We start from the raw sequence: 15,896 nt of genomic DNA on the forward strand, positions 1-15,896 counted from the left end.
TCCTGTTGTCCCCTGTATGAGATCCGGCCGGTTGCCGTCCGTCGGGGGTTTAGAGGTTAATTTTTAAACTACCATAACAATTATATAAAGCTCTTAAAACTAATAATAGCTCAAGCGACGGAATCTGCCAGCGAATTTTCGTTAATAATTAACTAGGCTGAACATCCTCGATTTGAACAGCCTAGAGAAAATCGCGTTTTAAACCCGCCCCCCTCTAAACGGCGCCAAAATCGCGCACACGGGCTGGGACAGATTTTCAGCGACGCTTCAGGTACGCTTTGCAACATACCTACTTTACAATTGCATCGGTGTGCTTGGTCCAGGAAAGATCTTCTGGTATATGTACGCCCAAGAATTTGAAGTCATTGACCCTCTCCACCATCGTCCCATTGATATAAACAGGATTGTGGGTCCTCATCCTTCCCCTACTAAAGTCCACAATCAGTTCCTTGGTCTTACTGATGTTGAGAGCCAGGTTGTTGTGCTGGCACCATTTGGTCAGTCGGTCGATCTCACTTCTATACTCTGACTCATCCCCATCAGTGATTCGTCCAACCACAGTGGTGTCATCGGCGAACTTGATGATGGAGTTCGCACTATGACCGGCTACGAAGTCATGGCTATAGAGTGAGTAAAGCAGGGGGCTGAGCACGCAGCCTTGAGGTGCTCCCATACTAATTGTTACTGACTATGAAATGGTTCCTCCAATTCGAACAGACTGTGGTCTGTGGATGAGTAAGTCGAGGATCCAATTGCAGAGGGATGCGCAGAGGCACAGTTCCGTGAGCTTGGTAACCAGCTTGGAAGGGATGATCCCCTCCTCCTTCCCAGTTCTCCCATCAGTTTCACTGTCTCCGACTACATTCTATCTCTGTCTCGCCCACTCCCCTGACATCAGTCTGAAGAAGGGTTTCGACCTGAAACGTCACCCATTCCTTCTCTCCAGAGATGCTGCCTGTCCCGCTTAGTTACTCCAGCATTTTGTGTTTACCTTCATAAATGTAAAACCCTGGCATGCCTTAAAATCTGTGAAGTGAGTGGAGCTGCACACATGGCTAATATCCACCTCTACTCAGAACATGAGAATGCATACATTATGTTCCTGTGTAGATCCTTGCGCGAGTCATTTTTCCACTCAACACTGTTCCGACGCTGTCATTAAATTAGCTGACTATGCTACTGTTGTTGGTCAGAAGTATAGGAATCAGAAGTATAGTAGAGGGATTGAAAATCTGATTGAAAGGTGACAGAAAATTTTTTCTCTCTCAAATCAGCAAGACTATGGAGCTGATTGTTGAGTTCAGAAGGGAAAAGCTGAGGATCTACTAACCTGTGTTCAGTGATGGCTTGGCTGTGTAGAGGGTCAACAATTTCAAGTTTCTGGCTTGCATATCTCAGAAGATCTGTCATGAGCCCAGCACATTGATGCAATTATAAAAGTCCATCAATGCCTCAAACTCCTTTGAAGATTGAGGACATTCGGTATGTTGACAAATATTCTCTTGAACGTCTAAAAGCGTACTGACTGCTGCATCATAGCATGATTCGGCAACACATACGCTCATGAATGAAAGAGATTACAAAGAGCAGTGTACCCTGCCCAGTCTATCACAGGGAGTGACCTCTCCACCATCGAAGAGATTTTTTAAGGAGCGCTGCTTCTAAATGCGGCCATTATCATCAAAGACCCATTGATGTGCTATAGAAAGTATTTTTACAGGCTGCATTTCAGGCAGGTAAGGCAACAGCACTGTTATTGACTGTCTGAATCTGCAATCTGCAACACAGCCCAATCCATCATGCGCTCGTCACTTCTTTCCATCCAGCCCATCCTTATGGAGGCCATCATTGTACCATCAACTGTTGCACCAAAAGCTACAGTCTAAGTAATGGTAAATGAGGTTAGTGTAGATATGTATTTGATGACTGTAATAAACATGGAGTCATAACGTCATACATCATGGAAACAGGCCCTTCGGCCCAACTAGTCCAGGCTGACCAAGATGCCCCTGTCCCTGTGGGTGATCTGGCCGTGTAGCCCCACAAACACTGCGAACTACATCTACTATGCCCGCCACGTTTTCCAGCCTCTGTTGGTTGCCCACCCGTAAGCTGGATCTGGATGCTCACTGCTGCCACCACCACTGCTGGCATTCCTATCCCCACCCATCTCCATATTCTTCAAGGAGTATTCCATTGGTATTTTGTTAAAGCATCAATAATGATCTAAATAAAATGTAGTAACTTTGTCAATTCCAATTAATAGATCAAGGAATTGTTCTTCATATTAATCAGCAGTAAAGAATCCATTGTATGTTGCGTCCAAAGGGCTTGACAAGTATGTTTTTTGACATTGGCTATTGAGGTTGTCGTAGAAAAATGTTTTACGAGCATCAGTATTTTTTTGTAAAGGGTGTAATTCTGCATGCCAGCAGATTTTCATTTTCTTCATTTCCTGCACTTCATGTTTGATTGTGAAGTTACAAGTAAAGAGGTAGTTTCATAATGAAACTTGAATTACAGGAAATGAAGCAAATGGCGATAAATAGGAAGTGTGGTCGTTTTAAAAAAAAATCCTTATTTTTTACCTTAAAAGCAACATGAAAAGTGGAGGAGTTTGTAATTATTAAAATTAGTACTTATCCAAATATTTTAATACCATTAGTTGTGATGCTTTCCCCTCACAGAATTTAAACATTTGTTTGGTGTGTGGTCCTTTTTGGATGAAAACATCAAACTAGTACATATTTAGTCACTTAAAGATGTAGGAATGGGTAGTGGAAGCAGACCATGTGAATCACAGGGCAAACATTTCAGACCACTTCTCTCCTTCTTTGACAACGTGTTGGCTCCTTTTCACACCTAACTTTTGTCACTTACTCCACCCATCTGCCAACCAATCCCCCCTCACCTGTATCCACCAATCACTTGCCAGGCTTTGTCCTGCCCACACCTCTTTTTTCCAGCTTTGTCCCCCCTACTCCAATTAGTTTGAAAATGGGACCCGAACCGAAACGTTGCTTGACCCACTGAAATTCTGCTGCGCTTTGCCCTCTGTTCAAGATTCCAGCATCTGCAGTTTCTTGTGGCTTGTGTCATTGGAGGGTTAGAAATGCCCCTGCAGACTAAATGCAGGTGCAGGGCAAACGTTTCACCAATCAGTGTTTTTGGTTTCTCCATTATAGAGACAACCATTGTGTGACCGGCAGTAGAATGGATTGCCAAAAGTGCAAGTGAATTGCTGCTTCACCTGGAAAATGTATTTGTGTTCCTGGATTGAGGGGAAGGTTGATGTTGCAACTGCTGTAATTTCATGGTGAGAAAATGGGCAGATCAGGGAGTAGCTGGTGGGGATGAAGGAATGGATCAGTGAGTCCCTTGTATGGTCTGTTTGAAATGCTGCAACTGGAGAAAGAACGTGTTTCTGATGTTGCAATATTGTTGGAACAGGAAGAAATTGTGAGGAATAATCTGTGGAAGTTGAGGTACCTTGCTGTAGACCTTGCGCTGTGTGGTGAGAGCAGAGGTGTGGGAAATATCGGAATGTTTACTGCAACTTCTGTTTGTTGAAAATATTTGTCTACCTCAGTATTGTTGGAAAGAACAAAAAATAGATTGTATCCAAGAAGTGGGTGCTGGAATTCTGAAATACAACCAGGAAATGTATAGGCAATTAATTTTTTTTTCTTTGGAGGACTCATGAGGCACCTTAAGCTTTAAAAGATTTGAATGCAAAAGACTGACATTGGCTTTCTCATAGTTTGTAACATCTATCTATAATATAAAACTGTGTGTGTGTGTGTGTTTCTGCCTGACTTGTGGGTGCCAGCCTTTGATTCGTTGCTACACCATCATCACACGCAGAAACGCCGAGATTTTTTCCATGCCCCTCCACCCCACCCCCGCAGCCTGTGTCGAAGCGCGTCATCACTTGTGTGGAAATAGAGAAAGAGGATTGGGGGTGATAGGGAATGGGGAACAGATGGACTGTCCCAACCCCTCCCCCTTCCACTCTCCCTCCCCACTATTTCCCCTCTCTCTCCCACTTCCACCACTCCCCCTACACTCTCCCCCTCCCTCCCCATTCTTCCACTTATCTCCCCCATCCCCCACCCCGCCCCATCTCCCTCCCCATCCCCTCTCTCCCCCCCTCCCTTCCCTCTCCCTCCCCACTCTTCCCCCTCTCTTCCCCTACCCCTCTCCCCCTCCCTCCACACTCTTCCCCCTCTCCCTCCTCCCCTCCCTTTCTCCTCTCCCCCACCCTCTTTCCCCCCTCCCCCCACCCTCTAACACCCCCTCCCGCACCCCTCTCTCCTCCTCCCGTTCCCCCCTCTCCCCTCTCCCTCCTCCCACCCCAACCCCCACCCCTCACTCCCCCCTCTCTCCCCCCACCTCTCCCCCTACCCATCTCTGCCTCTTCCACCACTCCCCCTACCCCTCTGCCCCTCTTCTGCACTCCTACCCTCCCCCCTCCCTCACCACTATTTCCCCTCTCTCTTGCACCACTCCCCGCTACCCCTCTCCCACCCCCTACCCCTCTTCCCCCCCCTTCCTGCCCTCCCCGCTCTCCTCCCACTCCCCACTCTCCTCCCCCTCCCCATCCCCCTCTCTCTCCCCCTATCCCGCTCTCCTCTCCCTCCCAAATCTCTCCCGTTTCCTCCTCCGCCTCTCCCCTCCCTCCCCTCTTCTCACCCTCCCCTCTCCCCACTCCGTCCCCCCCTCCCCCCGCCTGTGTGTTTGGGGGGTGGTTAGTGTGAGTGTGATGCCGCAGCCCCCCCCCCCCCCCAAACGCGCGTTGGGGAAACAGACCCAACGGGTCTGCACTTGGTCTAGTATCTCTTAAAATTAGAATGCTGTGCCTATTTAATTAATATTGAAAAATTCTGAATTTTTCACATATTTGTTTGTTTGAATCTTTGTGCATATATTATAAATAACATAAAATTGCTAACTACAAACCTTTTTCTTCTAGCCTCCGTTGGTCTATGCAATATTTAGTGGGGATTCTGAAGAAGTACGGGTGTTAATTTATAAAACGGAAGATGTCAATGCTTTGGTAGGTCTGTTAAATTTTTTGGCTGAAATTATGTTCCTTGAACAGATGCTATTCTTTTCTTGAAAAATGAAATAATGTTATCATGTTGCGTCTTTTTAATGATTACTGGGCAAGTTAATTTTACTGAATAATATTGCATCTGCTGTCAGGATCAGACTGCTTCTTGCTCATGCTATTTGGCTGATTTACATTATTTATTCCAAGATTACGTGGCGTTATATTTGATAAAATATAAGTGGTCAGATTGCTCTCAACATTTTGGGAGGTCGTTAAAATCTAATTTGCATCAATATGTGTAGATGATCTTGCAGCAAGTGGATTAAATGAAAGAACCTATTTATTTGTATATAGGAGACTATTGTGTACAAACCACTGTGCACACAATTCATTTGTATGTAATGCTGTAGCTAATGGAGACTCTGTTCCTAAGGGCAATAAAGTCAGTGTTCTATGTCCTTGAATTTGTTTGTTCAATGCATGTGAAAGGGTGTTTCAAGATTCTGTTCAATTAATACACCCTGTTATTGCCCTTTTCGTCCTCGTTTACCTTGCATTTTGGTTATATTTGACTAATAAGTATTATTTGATTGCTGAACCCTGAGCATTGGGGGCATTTGGAGCAACCAAAAAATCCTGTTGCCATCTAACATTCACAAAATTCCTTCAAGCAAATGCCATTGTAGAATGAGTTAGAGTGTGATCTCTGGTTGACAGATTTCTCACGTCCCTGAGGCATATGATGACTTTTAAGATTTGCTGAATTGGAAAATCTCTTGGGACATTCTTAGTCTCTGCAGTTGAGCTAAGGGGCTGCGTGTTCACTCCTCAGTGCCTAAGATTTGTGCCTTACTGAGAAAGTGCTGCATGGAATATATCTTTCTTAATCATTTGTTGGGCTTGCTGTGCAAAAATTATTGCCTTTTTAAAAAAAAAAATTTTTTATTAGCTTTAAGATGTCATCATGGAGTGGTGAAGTACAATATAAATGCAAAAATATTTCTTGTTCAGTGACTATAATTAATTGGGCAATTGATGAAAACTGCTTTTATTTGTACATTTGTGCACCTGGAACAAAGATTTGGTAATTTATTGAAATATTTCTAGAGTCTATGAAAAGGCCAGAAAATCTGGAGAATTTTGTTTTGAAAAGAGATCAGGGTTGTCCTAAGATTTGGGGTAAAACATTACCAGGTCAACTCCACCAGAAAACAATTATCTCCTTTGTTGTAAGTGCTTTCTCAAAAAGTACTTCCAGTTTATCCAGCCTATTCTCAGATTTTGGAAATAAGGAAAACAACATAAAGAAAGAATCTCGAAGTCTGGTCCATCATATTTGGAGGAATATTCAAAGTGCAAATTCCAACATGATTTGTTTCCTCAAGCTGTTAAACGTGGTCTCATGATTTGGAATAAGAAGTACAAAGAAATCTCGTTCTCTGGTTAGTTAAATAAGTAATTTTTGCACTGCACGATGATGTAGCAAGTAGAGCTGTTACCTCACAATGGCTGAGTGAAGGTTCAATTCTTATCTTGGATGCTGACTGTGTGAGTCTTATCCCTGTGGCCGTGTGGGTTTCCTTCAGATGTCCTCTGACATAGTAAAGACCTGTGAGTTTGTCACTTTATCATCTGCTGTAAATTATCCCTAGTATGCAGATGAAAGATTGGATGGGGGGAGGAATTGAGTATGTGGGAAGAACATTAAAATGTGATTAATGTAGGAAGGAACTGCAGATGTTGGTTTACACTGAAGATAGACACAAAATGCTGGATCTACACAGGAACATTATATATGCATTCTCATGTTCTGAGTAGAGGTGGATAGTAGTCATGTGTGCAGCTCCACTCACTTCACAGATTTTAAGACATGCTCAGGTTTTACTTTTATGAAGGTAAACACAAACGCTGGAGTAACTCAGCGGGACAGGCGGCATCTCTGGATAGAAGGAATGGGTGACATTTTAGGTCGAGGCCCTTCATTGGACTGAGAGCCAGGGGAAAGGGAACTGAGAGATATAAAAATTTACATGGAACAAATGAATGAAAGATATGCAAAAAGACAGATCAATGCTAGCCACAATGATCAAAGAAAGGTGGAGCCCACAATGGTCCATTGTTAGCTGTGGGGATGGTGATAACCAGTGGATACAAACAGTGAAACTCAGCAGGATGACAGTGAAACTAGTAGGATGACGAGGGAGGGGAAAGAACTGCAGCTGTTGGTTTAAATCGAAGGTAGACACAAAATGCTAGAGTAACTCAGCGGGACAGGCATCATCTCTGGATCGAAGGAATGGGTGATGTTTTGGATCGAAACCCTTCTTCAGACTGAAAGTCAGGGGAGACGGAGACATAGAGAGATATGGAAGGGTAAGGTGTGAAAATGAGAAATCAAAGGGGCCGAAGTTCAAGGAAAATGTAGAATGGATCATTGTTATCTGAGGGGAACGTGGCAACGAGGCATCAATCAGTCATATTTAATCAGGAAGACAGTGAAACTGGTCAGAGAACAAGGATGGGGGAGGGATGGAGAGAGAGGGAAAGCAAGGGTTACTTAAAAGTGAGAGATGTCAATATTGCATGGTATTTTATGCGGCAAAAGGGTCCCAGACATGAAATTTTCATTTTCTCATTACATAGACATGAGCTAATCTGCTGTTTACAGTATTTCCATCCATTTTCTCAGGACGTTTTATCACCAGCCCCAACTTCACGATTTACTAATAACATTTAGAAGTGCCCTGTGTTGTTATTGAGGTTAATTCTATTTTTTTTTCTAAAGGATTCGGAGAAACGGACACCACTGCATGCGGCTGCATATTATGGTGATGCTGAAATTATTGAGCTCCTCATACTTTCAGGTAATTTCACTAGAAAATACTGCTTAATTTGTACCATTTCAGCTGAAGACCAAGTAGGAATATTAACTATAGGTTTTAAATGGTTTGGACTGTAATAAATCAAACTTCGTATAGATTCAAAAATGCTCATTTAAAAATTCAAGGAGTTATTATTGAAATTGTTTTGCATTCATGCATATTTTTTTCCGTTTCTTTGCTTCCTCCCACCAATGGGGAAAACCTAAAGATTTTGTAGGAAACAGGCAATTGGCATATCTCTTACTACCCGTACTGGATTTGGATGAGAATATACAAAGCATGATTAGTAAGTTAGCAGATGATAATGAAGTGGGTAGTATTGTAGATAATGAAGGTTTTCACGAATTACAACAGTTTCTTGATCAGCTAGGCGAGTGGGCTGAGGAATGATTAGTGAAGTTTAATGGAGATAAGTGCGAGGTGCTGTATTTTGGGAATTTAAACCAAGGCAGGACCTTCACAGTGAATGGCAAGGCCTTGGGGAGTGTTGTGGAGCAGAGTGATGCAGGAGCACAGGTACAGAGTTCCCTGAAAGTGGCGTCACAGGTAGATAGCGTGGTCAAGAAAAGCTTTGTACAATGGCCTTCATCCATTAGGGAACTATGAAAGTTGGGATGTTATGTTTCAGTTGTACAAGATGTTGTTGAGGGCAAATTTGGAGTTGTGGTCACTCTGGTTATAGGAAGGATGTTGTTAAGCAGGAAAGAGCTATAGGGAGAGATTGGGCAGATAAGACTTCCGATATTCATAACTAAAACTCAGATCTTGTGCTCTTCCGGTTTGCGGGGTGTTTCTATTTGCGCAAAGACAGTACGCGATAGAGCTACGTTTTTCGCCAGGTTACTCACCGTTCTCCTGTGCTGCGGGTGCAACCAGTTTTGTTCTGATCGGTGGTATATTGTAAAAGTTATCGAGGTTTAAAAATCCTAAAAAACGCGCATGCGCAGATTCTACTACCACCTGAGGCGGCCGCGGGGGGGGGGGGGTTCAGTGGAGGCCCTGGCCCCGTCTCTCTCTCCCTCATCGCTCACCCCTCTCCCCCGCCCGCCCTCTGCGGCAATGGCAGTCCCATCTACCCGTCCCTCCCCCGGGTCCGTCTCCTCCACCGCTGGTGGGCAGGGCAGGGGACGTGCCGAGCGGGCGGGCAGGCAGGGCGGCGACGGGCCATCTGGCAGCAGCAGGCGGTCGGACAGGACGTGGACGGGCTGAGCGGTTGCGGAGCCGGAGTGGGCAGAGGGAGGGAAGGAGAGTCGGGTTGCAGGGTAGCCGAGCAGTTTGTGCGTAGATTGAGTAACACATGCACACACACACACACACACACACACACACACACACACACACACACACACACACACACACACACACTGGTCCAATCGTCAAGTCAACGGGATCTAAACCACAGCTAACAATGAATGGCCTGTGGAGGAAGGAACTGCAGATGCTACGTTTTATGAATGGAGGGAGGGAGTGATTGAGGGTAGCGGAAAGGAGAGGGAGGGAGACGTGAAGAAAGGATTTGGCAAGGGGAGGAGAGGGGAAAGATCCTGGGAAGGTGAAGAGGGAGAGTAGGGGGGATTGAAGGAGAGGAAAGGGTAGGGAGAGGAGGAAAGTGGGGGAGGTGAGGAGAGTGGGGGGGGGGAGTGGGAAATAGAGGGAGAGGAGGGCAGTGGGGGAGGTCAGGAGGGATAGTGTGGGGATAGGGGGAGGTGAAGAGTGGGGGGGATAGAGGGATAGGAGGGGGGTAGGGAGGGGAGAGGAGTTATGGAGAGAGGGAGGGAGTGACTGAGGGTAGGGGAAAGGAGAGGGAGGGAGAGGTGAGGGAGAGATTGTGGAAAGGGAGGAGGAGGGGAAAGAAAAGGGAGGGTGAAGAGGAGGGGGAGGGCGTGCTGGGGGATGAGGGGAAATGAGCTGTGCCTGTGCAGTTGGGGGCTATGCGTGAGTAGTGTAATATTGCATTGGGAGGATGGGTTGCATTGGGGGAATAGGTGAGTGGTGGAATATTGCATTGGGGAACGGGTTGCGTTGGAGGACGAGTCCTCCCGTGTGACAGGGACCCAACGGGTCCCACTTAGTCTAGTATTCCTTAAAATGCAGGAGGCTGAGGGATGATCTTATCGAGGTGCATGAAATCATGAAGGGAATAGATAGGGTGAATGCACAGTCTTTTTACCTGGAGTAATGAATCATGAACCAGAGGACATAAGTTTAAGGTGAGAGGGGAAAAATGTGATAGCAATCTAAGGGGCAATCTTTTCCAAGGAGGGAGTGTGTATATGGAACAAGCTTGCAGAGGATGTAGTTGAGGCAGGCACTATAACAATATTTAAATAACAGTTGGATAAGTACATGGATAAGACAGGTTTAGGAATGATAATCTGTTTGAATGGTGCCAGAACAACAATCTTGCTCTCAACAAAAGACCAATTCTTTTGTCTTTTGTACAAAAATCCAAAAATTCTGGTATGGAATATTTGCTATTTTTTCAAAATTAATTAAAATAAAACTGGTACCAAAACCAGAATGGATAATTTTTGGAATATCGGAAGGTATCCCTGAATTAAACGTGTATCAGAAGAATTTATTCAATTACGGGCTAATAATGGGAAAAAAGCTCATACTTAAATTTTGGAAAAATGCGCCCACACCAACAATAAAAATGTGGACATCAAATATGTTTGAAACATTACATCTGGAAGAGATGAGATTCCTCTTAGCAGGTAAAGCAGACCAATTCCAAAAGACGTGGTCTACGTTTATGGACCTATTACAAGCATGAGGTGCAGTAGTAATTTTAAAAATAAATAAATAAATATATGGTATCAGGACCTGGCAATGGGAGGTAAAACAACAAAAACAGACTTGGTTGGTAGTCCCCGTCCTGCGGAGTTTAATGTTATAATAGAGCGATTGTCCCTACTTTCTTTTTCTTTCTTTTCTAGGGTCTACTTTCTTACTTTACTTCCTTCTCTAACTTCTTTTCTAAGGGGCTTTCTTTTCCCAACACTCTCTTGCACTTCACAACTCTTGCGCACTTTCTTTACTTTCCTTACTTCTATCTTTTTCTTAAAGCTCAAAAAAATGAAGCGGTACAAAAAATGTATTAAGATATATGTTTTGTGTATTATTGTAATTTACCGTACTTCTAATAAAAAAAATAAAATAAAAAATAAAATAAAATAAAAACAATAGTAAGACCAAGGAGCTCATTGTTAATTTCAGGAGGGAAAGTCAAGGATCCATGAAGCTGTCTTCGTAGACAGAACAATGGTCAAAACTCCTGTGCCAGTCTAAAGACAGCAGGTTTCATTTTTTGAGCTGATATGCAATTATCATGAATTTTCTGTTGATGCAACGTATCCGTATCTAGAAACATTAAAATATGTTGCAACCGTGTAGTTTTAAAGGGGAGAAATGATGGAACCCTACACCTGGTGCACATTGGGGGGGGGGGGGGGAGATCAGTGCTTCTGTTTATTATCAGTACCCAAGATAATGTTATTGCATTTATCATTATATTCTACAGGAGCTCGTGTTAATGCGAAGGATAACATGTGGTTAACTCCACTGCATCGTGCCATTGCTTCACGAAAAGACGTAAGTTTTACAACTTTCAACCAATTTGTTTGGAAAAGCTTGCCCCTTGGATCCCTTGAAATGTTCCCCTCCTATCCTAAACAAGTCCTTGACGTACCTATTTCTTCCTCCCCCCATCCCCTCCCCCCCTCCACCCACATTCCTTCCTCTGGCTCAAAATTCGCAACTCTTCAATCCATTTGCTTGACTTCTTCGGTTATAATATCTGGCCTTTGTTCCAACCATCTGCCTGCCTATCAAAAACCTATCCACTGCCACGCTTTGCCCTACCTCTCCTCTCTCTCAGCTTTCCTCCCCCCACCCCCTCTCCCCCAACTGACTGAAGAAGGGTCCCGACCTGAAACGTCACCTATCCATGTTCAATAAAGATGCTGCCTCACCCGCTGAATTATTCCAGCAGTTTGTGTCCTTTTTTTTTAAACATATGTCCTCTGGTTGTAAAAAGACCGTGATTATCTACACTATCTATACCTTTCATGATTTTTAGACATCTCTATCAGATTACCCCCTCAGCCCCCTTCACACCAGGGCAAACAGTCCCAGCCTATACAATCCGTCTTCATAATAAAAGCTCTCCAGGTAACATTTTTGTGACCTTTTCCCGTACCTTCTCCAGCCTAATCACATTCTTCCTATAGCATGCCAACCAGAACTGCACACAATTCTCCATATATGGTCATACTAACAATTTGTACAGCCTAACATGACGTCTCAACTCCCATACTCAGTGTGTGACCTTTAAAGCTAGCGTACCATATGCCACCTTCACCACTGTCTCCCTGTGTCATCACTTTCAGAAAAGTATGTACTTGTACCCTCATGTGTCTCTGTTTTATGACACTCCAAGGGACTCTCCAATTCATTGTACATTTTTTGGCCTGGTTTAATTTGCCAAAATGCACCCTTACGCATGTTCGAGTTAAATTTCAGCAGCTATTCATTGCTCACTCTCCCACAATGCTTGCAATTTCGATGCTTTTGTTACCTTTAGATAACCTTCTTCATTTTCCTCTGAATCAACAATTTTGCCATCATCAGCAAACTACTAATCATTCCAAAGGAATACATTTCATTACTTTAAATGCATTTGGTAATTTGATTAAGGCACCATTGTTTAAACTACACCAGAGTGAATGCTTTAATAATTGTACAGGAACTGTTGTATAGAATAATGACCTATTGTGAAAATTGGGAGGATGAAATACAGCTCAATACTGTAGATTTGGGAAATTAGTTGGATAGGATCAAAGTTGTTCTGGACCACTTTGGTTAAAACTTTTATGTATTTTTAAAGTTAATTAAAAACAAGCAAAATTTAATCTAATCAATTAACATTCAACTCGAGTTGAATACAACTCCATTGGGAGTGGCAGTGTTGGGGGAGAGAGGCTGTGTAGAGGTGAAGTGCTGTGGGGAGGTCAAGTACAAGTCTTTGGCTCAGGAGTCTTCGGCAAGGAGGCTATCAGAGGCAGATAGGAGGATAAGGTTCAATCTGCTCTTTCGTGTGAGTCTTGTTATTTTATTATTGGTTTAGTTGCAGTGGCAATGGCAGGTAAGTTGGTACAATGCTCCTGCTCCAGGATGTGGGAAGTCGGGGAAACTGCTGGTAACCCTGATGACTGCACCTGTGGGAATTGTGTCCAGGTGCGGCTCCTTAAAGACCACATTAAGGAACTGGAGCAGCAGCCAGATTACCTCAGGACCATCTGGGAAAATTAGAGCTTCTTAGACAGGAAATATAGCGAGGTCGTCACACTGAAGGTCCAGGAAGAGAGAAGGTGGGTGACCATGAGTAAGGGAATCAGACATGGAGTTCATTCAGGTGACCCCTGTGGCCGCCCCTCTTCAAAACAGGTACACCTTCTTGGGTGCAGTCAAGGGGGAAGATACAGCAAAGTTGAGCAGCAGTAGCAGGCAGGGCCATGACACCAACCCTGGCACTGAGGTTCAGCAAGAAAGGGCGATGTCAGGCAGAGCCATAGTGGTATTCGACTCTCTAGTGAGAGGAGCAGACAGGAGATTCTGCGGCAGCAGTTTAGACTCCAGGAGGGGGAGCAACCGGAAATCGTTGTGCATGTTGCACAAATGACATGCAATATGAGTTTTGGAGTTGGGTAAAAGGCTAAAAAGCTGGATCTCCATGGTAGTGATCTCTGGATTGCTTGTGCCATTTGCTGGAGAGGGTAGGAACAGGAAGATAAGAGAGATGAATGTGTGGCTGAGGAATGGGTAAGGGATTCGGATATCTAGACCATTGTGATCTCTTCTGAGGCAGATGCAATCTATTCGCCAAGTATGTTTTGCAATATACGAGGAATTTCATTTGCCAAGTCAGTCATACAAATAAAATGCAACAGAACAGATAAAACACATTTTAACATAAACATCCACCACAGAGACTCCTCCACATTCCTCTTTGTAATGGAAGGTGAAAAAAAGTTCAATCTCTTCCAAACAAGAGGGATGGGTTGTACCTTAACCTTGGAGGAGTACCAATATCCTGGCAGGCAGATTCACTAGTGCTACACGAGTGGGTTTAGACAATAGACAATAGGTGCAGGAGTAGGCCATTCGGCCCTTCGAGCCAGCACCGCCATTCAATGTGATCATGGCTGATCATCCCCAATCAGTACCTCGTTCCTGCCTTCTCCCCATATCCCCTGACTCCGCTATTTTTAAGAGCCCTATCTAGCTCTCGAAAGCATCCAGAGAATCTGCCTCCACCGCCCTCCGAGGCAGAGAATTCCACAGACTCACCACTCACTGTGAGAAAAAGTGTTTCCTCGTCTCCGTTCTAAATGGCTTACTCCTTATTCTTAAATTGTGGCCCCTGGTTCTGGACTCCCCCAACATCGGGAACATATTTCCTGCCTCTAGCGTGTCCAAACTCTTAACAATCTTATATGTTTCAATGAAATTGCCTCTCATCCTTCTAAACTCCAGAGTGTACAAGCCTAGCTGCTCCATTCTCTCAGCATATGACAGTCCCGCCATCCCGGGAATTAACCTTGTAAAACTTACGCTGCGCTCCCTCAATAGCAAGAATGTCCTTCCTCAAATTAGGGGACCAAAACTACACACAATACTCCAGGTGTGGTCTCACTAGGGCTTGGCACAACTGCAGAAGGACCTCTTTGCTCCTATATTCAATTCCTCTTGTTATAAAGGCCAACATGCCTTTCGCTTTCTTCACTGCCTGTTGTACCTGCATGCTTACTTTCATAGACTGATGTACAAGGACCCCAGATCCCGTTGTACTTCCCCTTTTCCCAACTTGACGCCATTTAGATAGTAATCTGCTTTCCTGTTTTTGCTACCAAAGTGGATAACCTGCATTATCATAGCATCCTCCTCACAGTTCACACTAGATTGGCGGGGGGGGGTGAGATCTTATATAGGACCGAGGCAGGTGAGATGTTAGAAGTTGGTATGGAGAGTGAAGAGAGAAAGTTTAGAGGATGGAATAGGCAGGAGAAACACTGGGAGCGATGAAGGAATGTTGATTTAAATTGCACTTATTTCAATGCTAGAGGGTAAGGCAGATGAACCTATAGCCTGGAAAGGTACATGTGACTGGGATGTTGCAGCCGTTACAGAAATTTGCTGAAAAGATGTTCCAGGCTACTGGTGCTTTAGGAGAGACAGCGGTGGGGATAAAAGAGGACGGGGTGTTGCTTTTTTTTTTATTTATAAGGATGATGACAGAGGTAATATTATGGCAGTTCGTTTAGTGAGGCTAAATGGTGGAGCTGAGGATAAAGAAAGGGACGATCGCCTTGTTGGGAGTATACTACACTGTACAGGTCGCCTCTGCCGCAGAAAAGACCACAATGGTCTAGAAATCTGAATCCATGCCCCTTGCACCAACTCCTCGGCCCCCAAATAGTCAACGGGATTTAGAAGAGCAAATATGCTAGGAGATTGCAGCTGTAGGTCTAATAAGATTGTTATAGGAGGGGATTTCACTTTTCCAAATATTGATTCGGAATGTCATGGTGTGAAAGATTTAGATGGAGTGGAATTTGTCAGATGTGTTCAGGAAAGATTCCCCTAGCAATGTGAAGAAGGCCACGCTTGATCTTGTCTTGGAAAATTGGGATGGACATGGATGAAGTGTTTGTGGATGAGCCTTTGGCACCAGTGACCACTATTCTATTAGGTTTAAGACAGTTATGGATGGAGACGGACCCACGAGTTAAAATTCTAAATTGGGGCAAGGCCAACTTCGAAGGTAAAAGACAGGAACTCGCTTACATGATTGGAACAGGTTGCTTGAAGGAAAAGAATGTCAGGAAAGTTTGAAAAATGTGCTAACATGTTCCTGTTAGAGTGAGGGGCAGGCATGTGAGCATAAGGAAGCGTGGACG

General features: G+C 44.2%; 1 protein-coding gene across 11 annotated transcripts in view; it reads left to right on the forward strand.

The window, feature by feature from the left end:
- Positions 1-15,896, forward strand: part of ankrd44 (ankyrin repeat domain 44) — a 152,243-nt gene that overhangs the window by 43,582 nt on the left and 92,765 nt on the right. For all 11 annotated transcript variants that reach the window (XM_033023720.1, XM_033023722.1, XM_033023713.1 and 8 more), the window contains 3 exons: positions 4,973-5,056; positions 7,839-7,917; positions 11,459-11,529. In XM_033023720.1, coding sequence (XP_032879611.1) covers positions 4,973-5,056; positions 7,839-7,917; positions 11,459-11,529 — 234 coding nt within the window. The remainder of the gene's footprint in view (positions 1-4,972; positions 5,057-7,838; positions 7,918-11,458; positions 11,530-15,896) is intronic.

This window comes from Amblyraja radiata, chromosome 7 (assembly GCF_010909765.2).
Source record: "Amblyraja radiata isolate CabotCenter1 chromosome 7, sAmbRad1.1.pri, whole genome shotgun sequence".
Lineage (NCBI taxonomy): Eukaryota > Metazoa > Chordata > Chondrichthyes > Rajiformes > Rajidae > Amblyraja > Amblyraja radiata.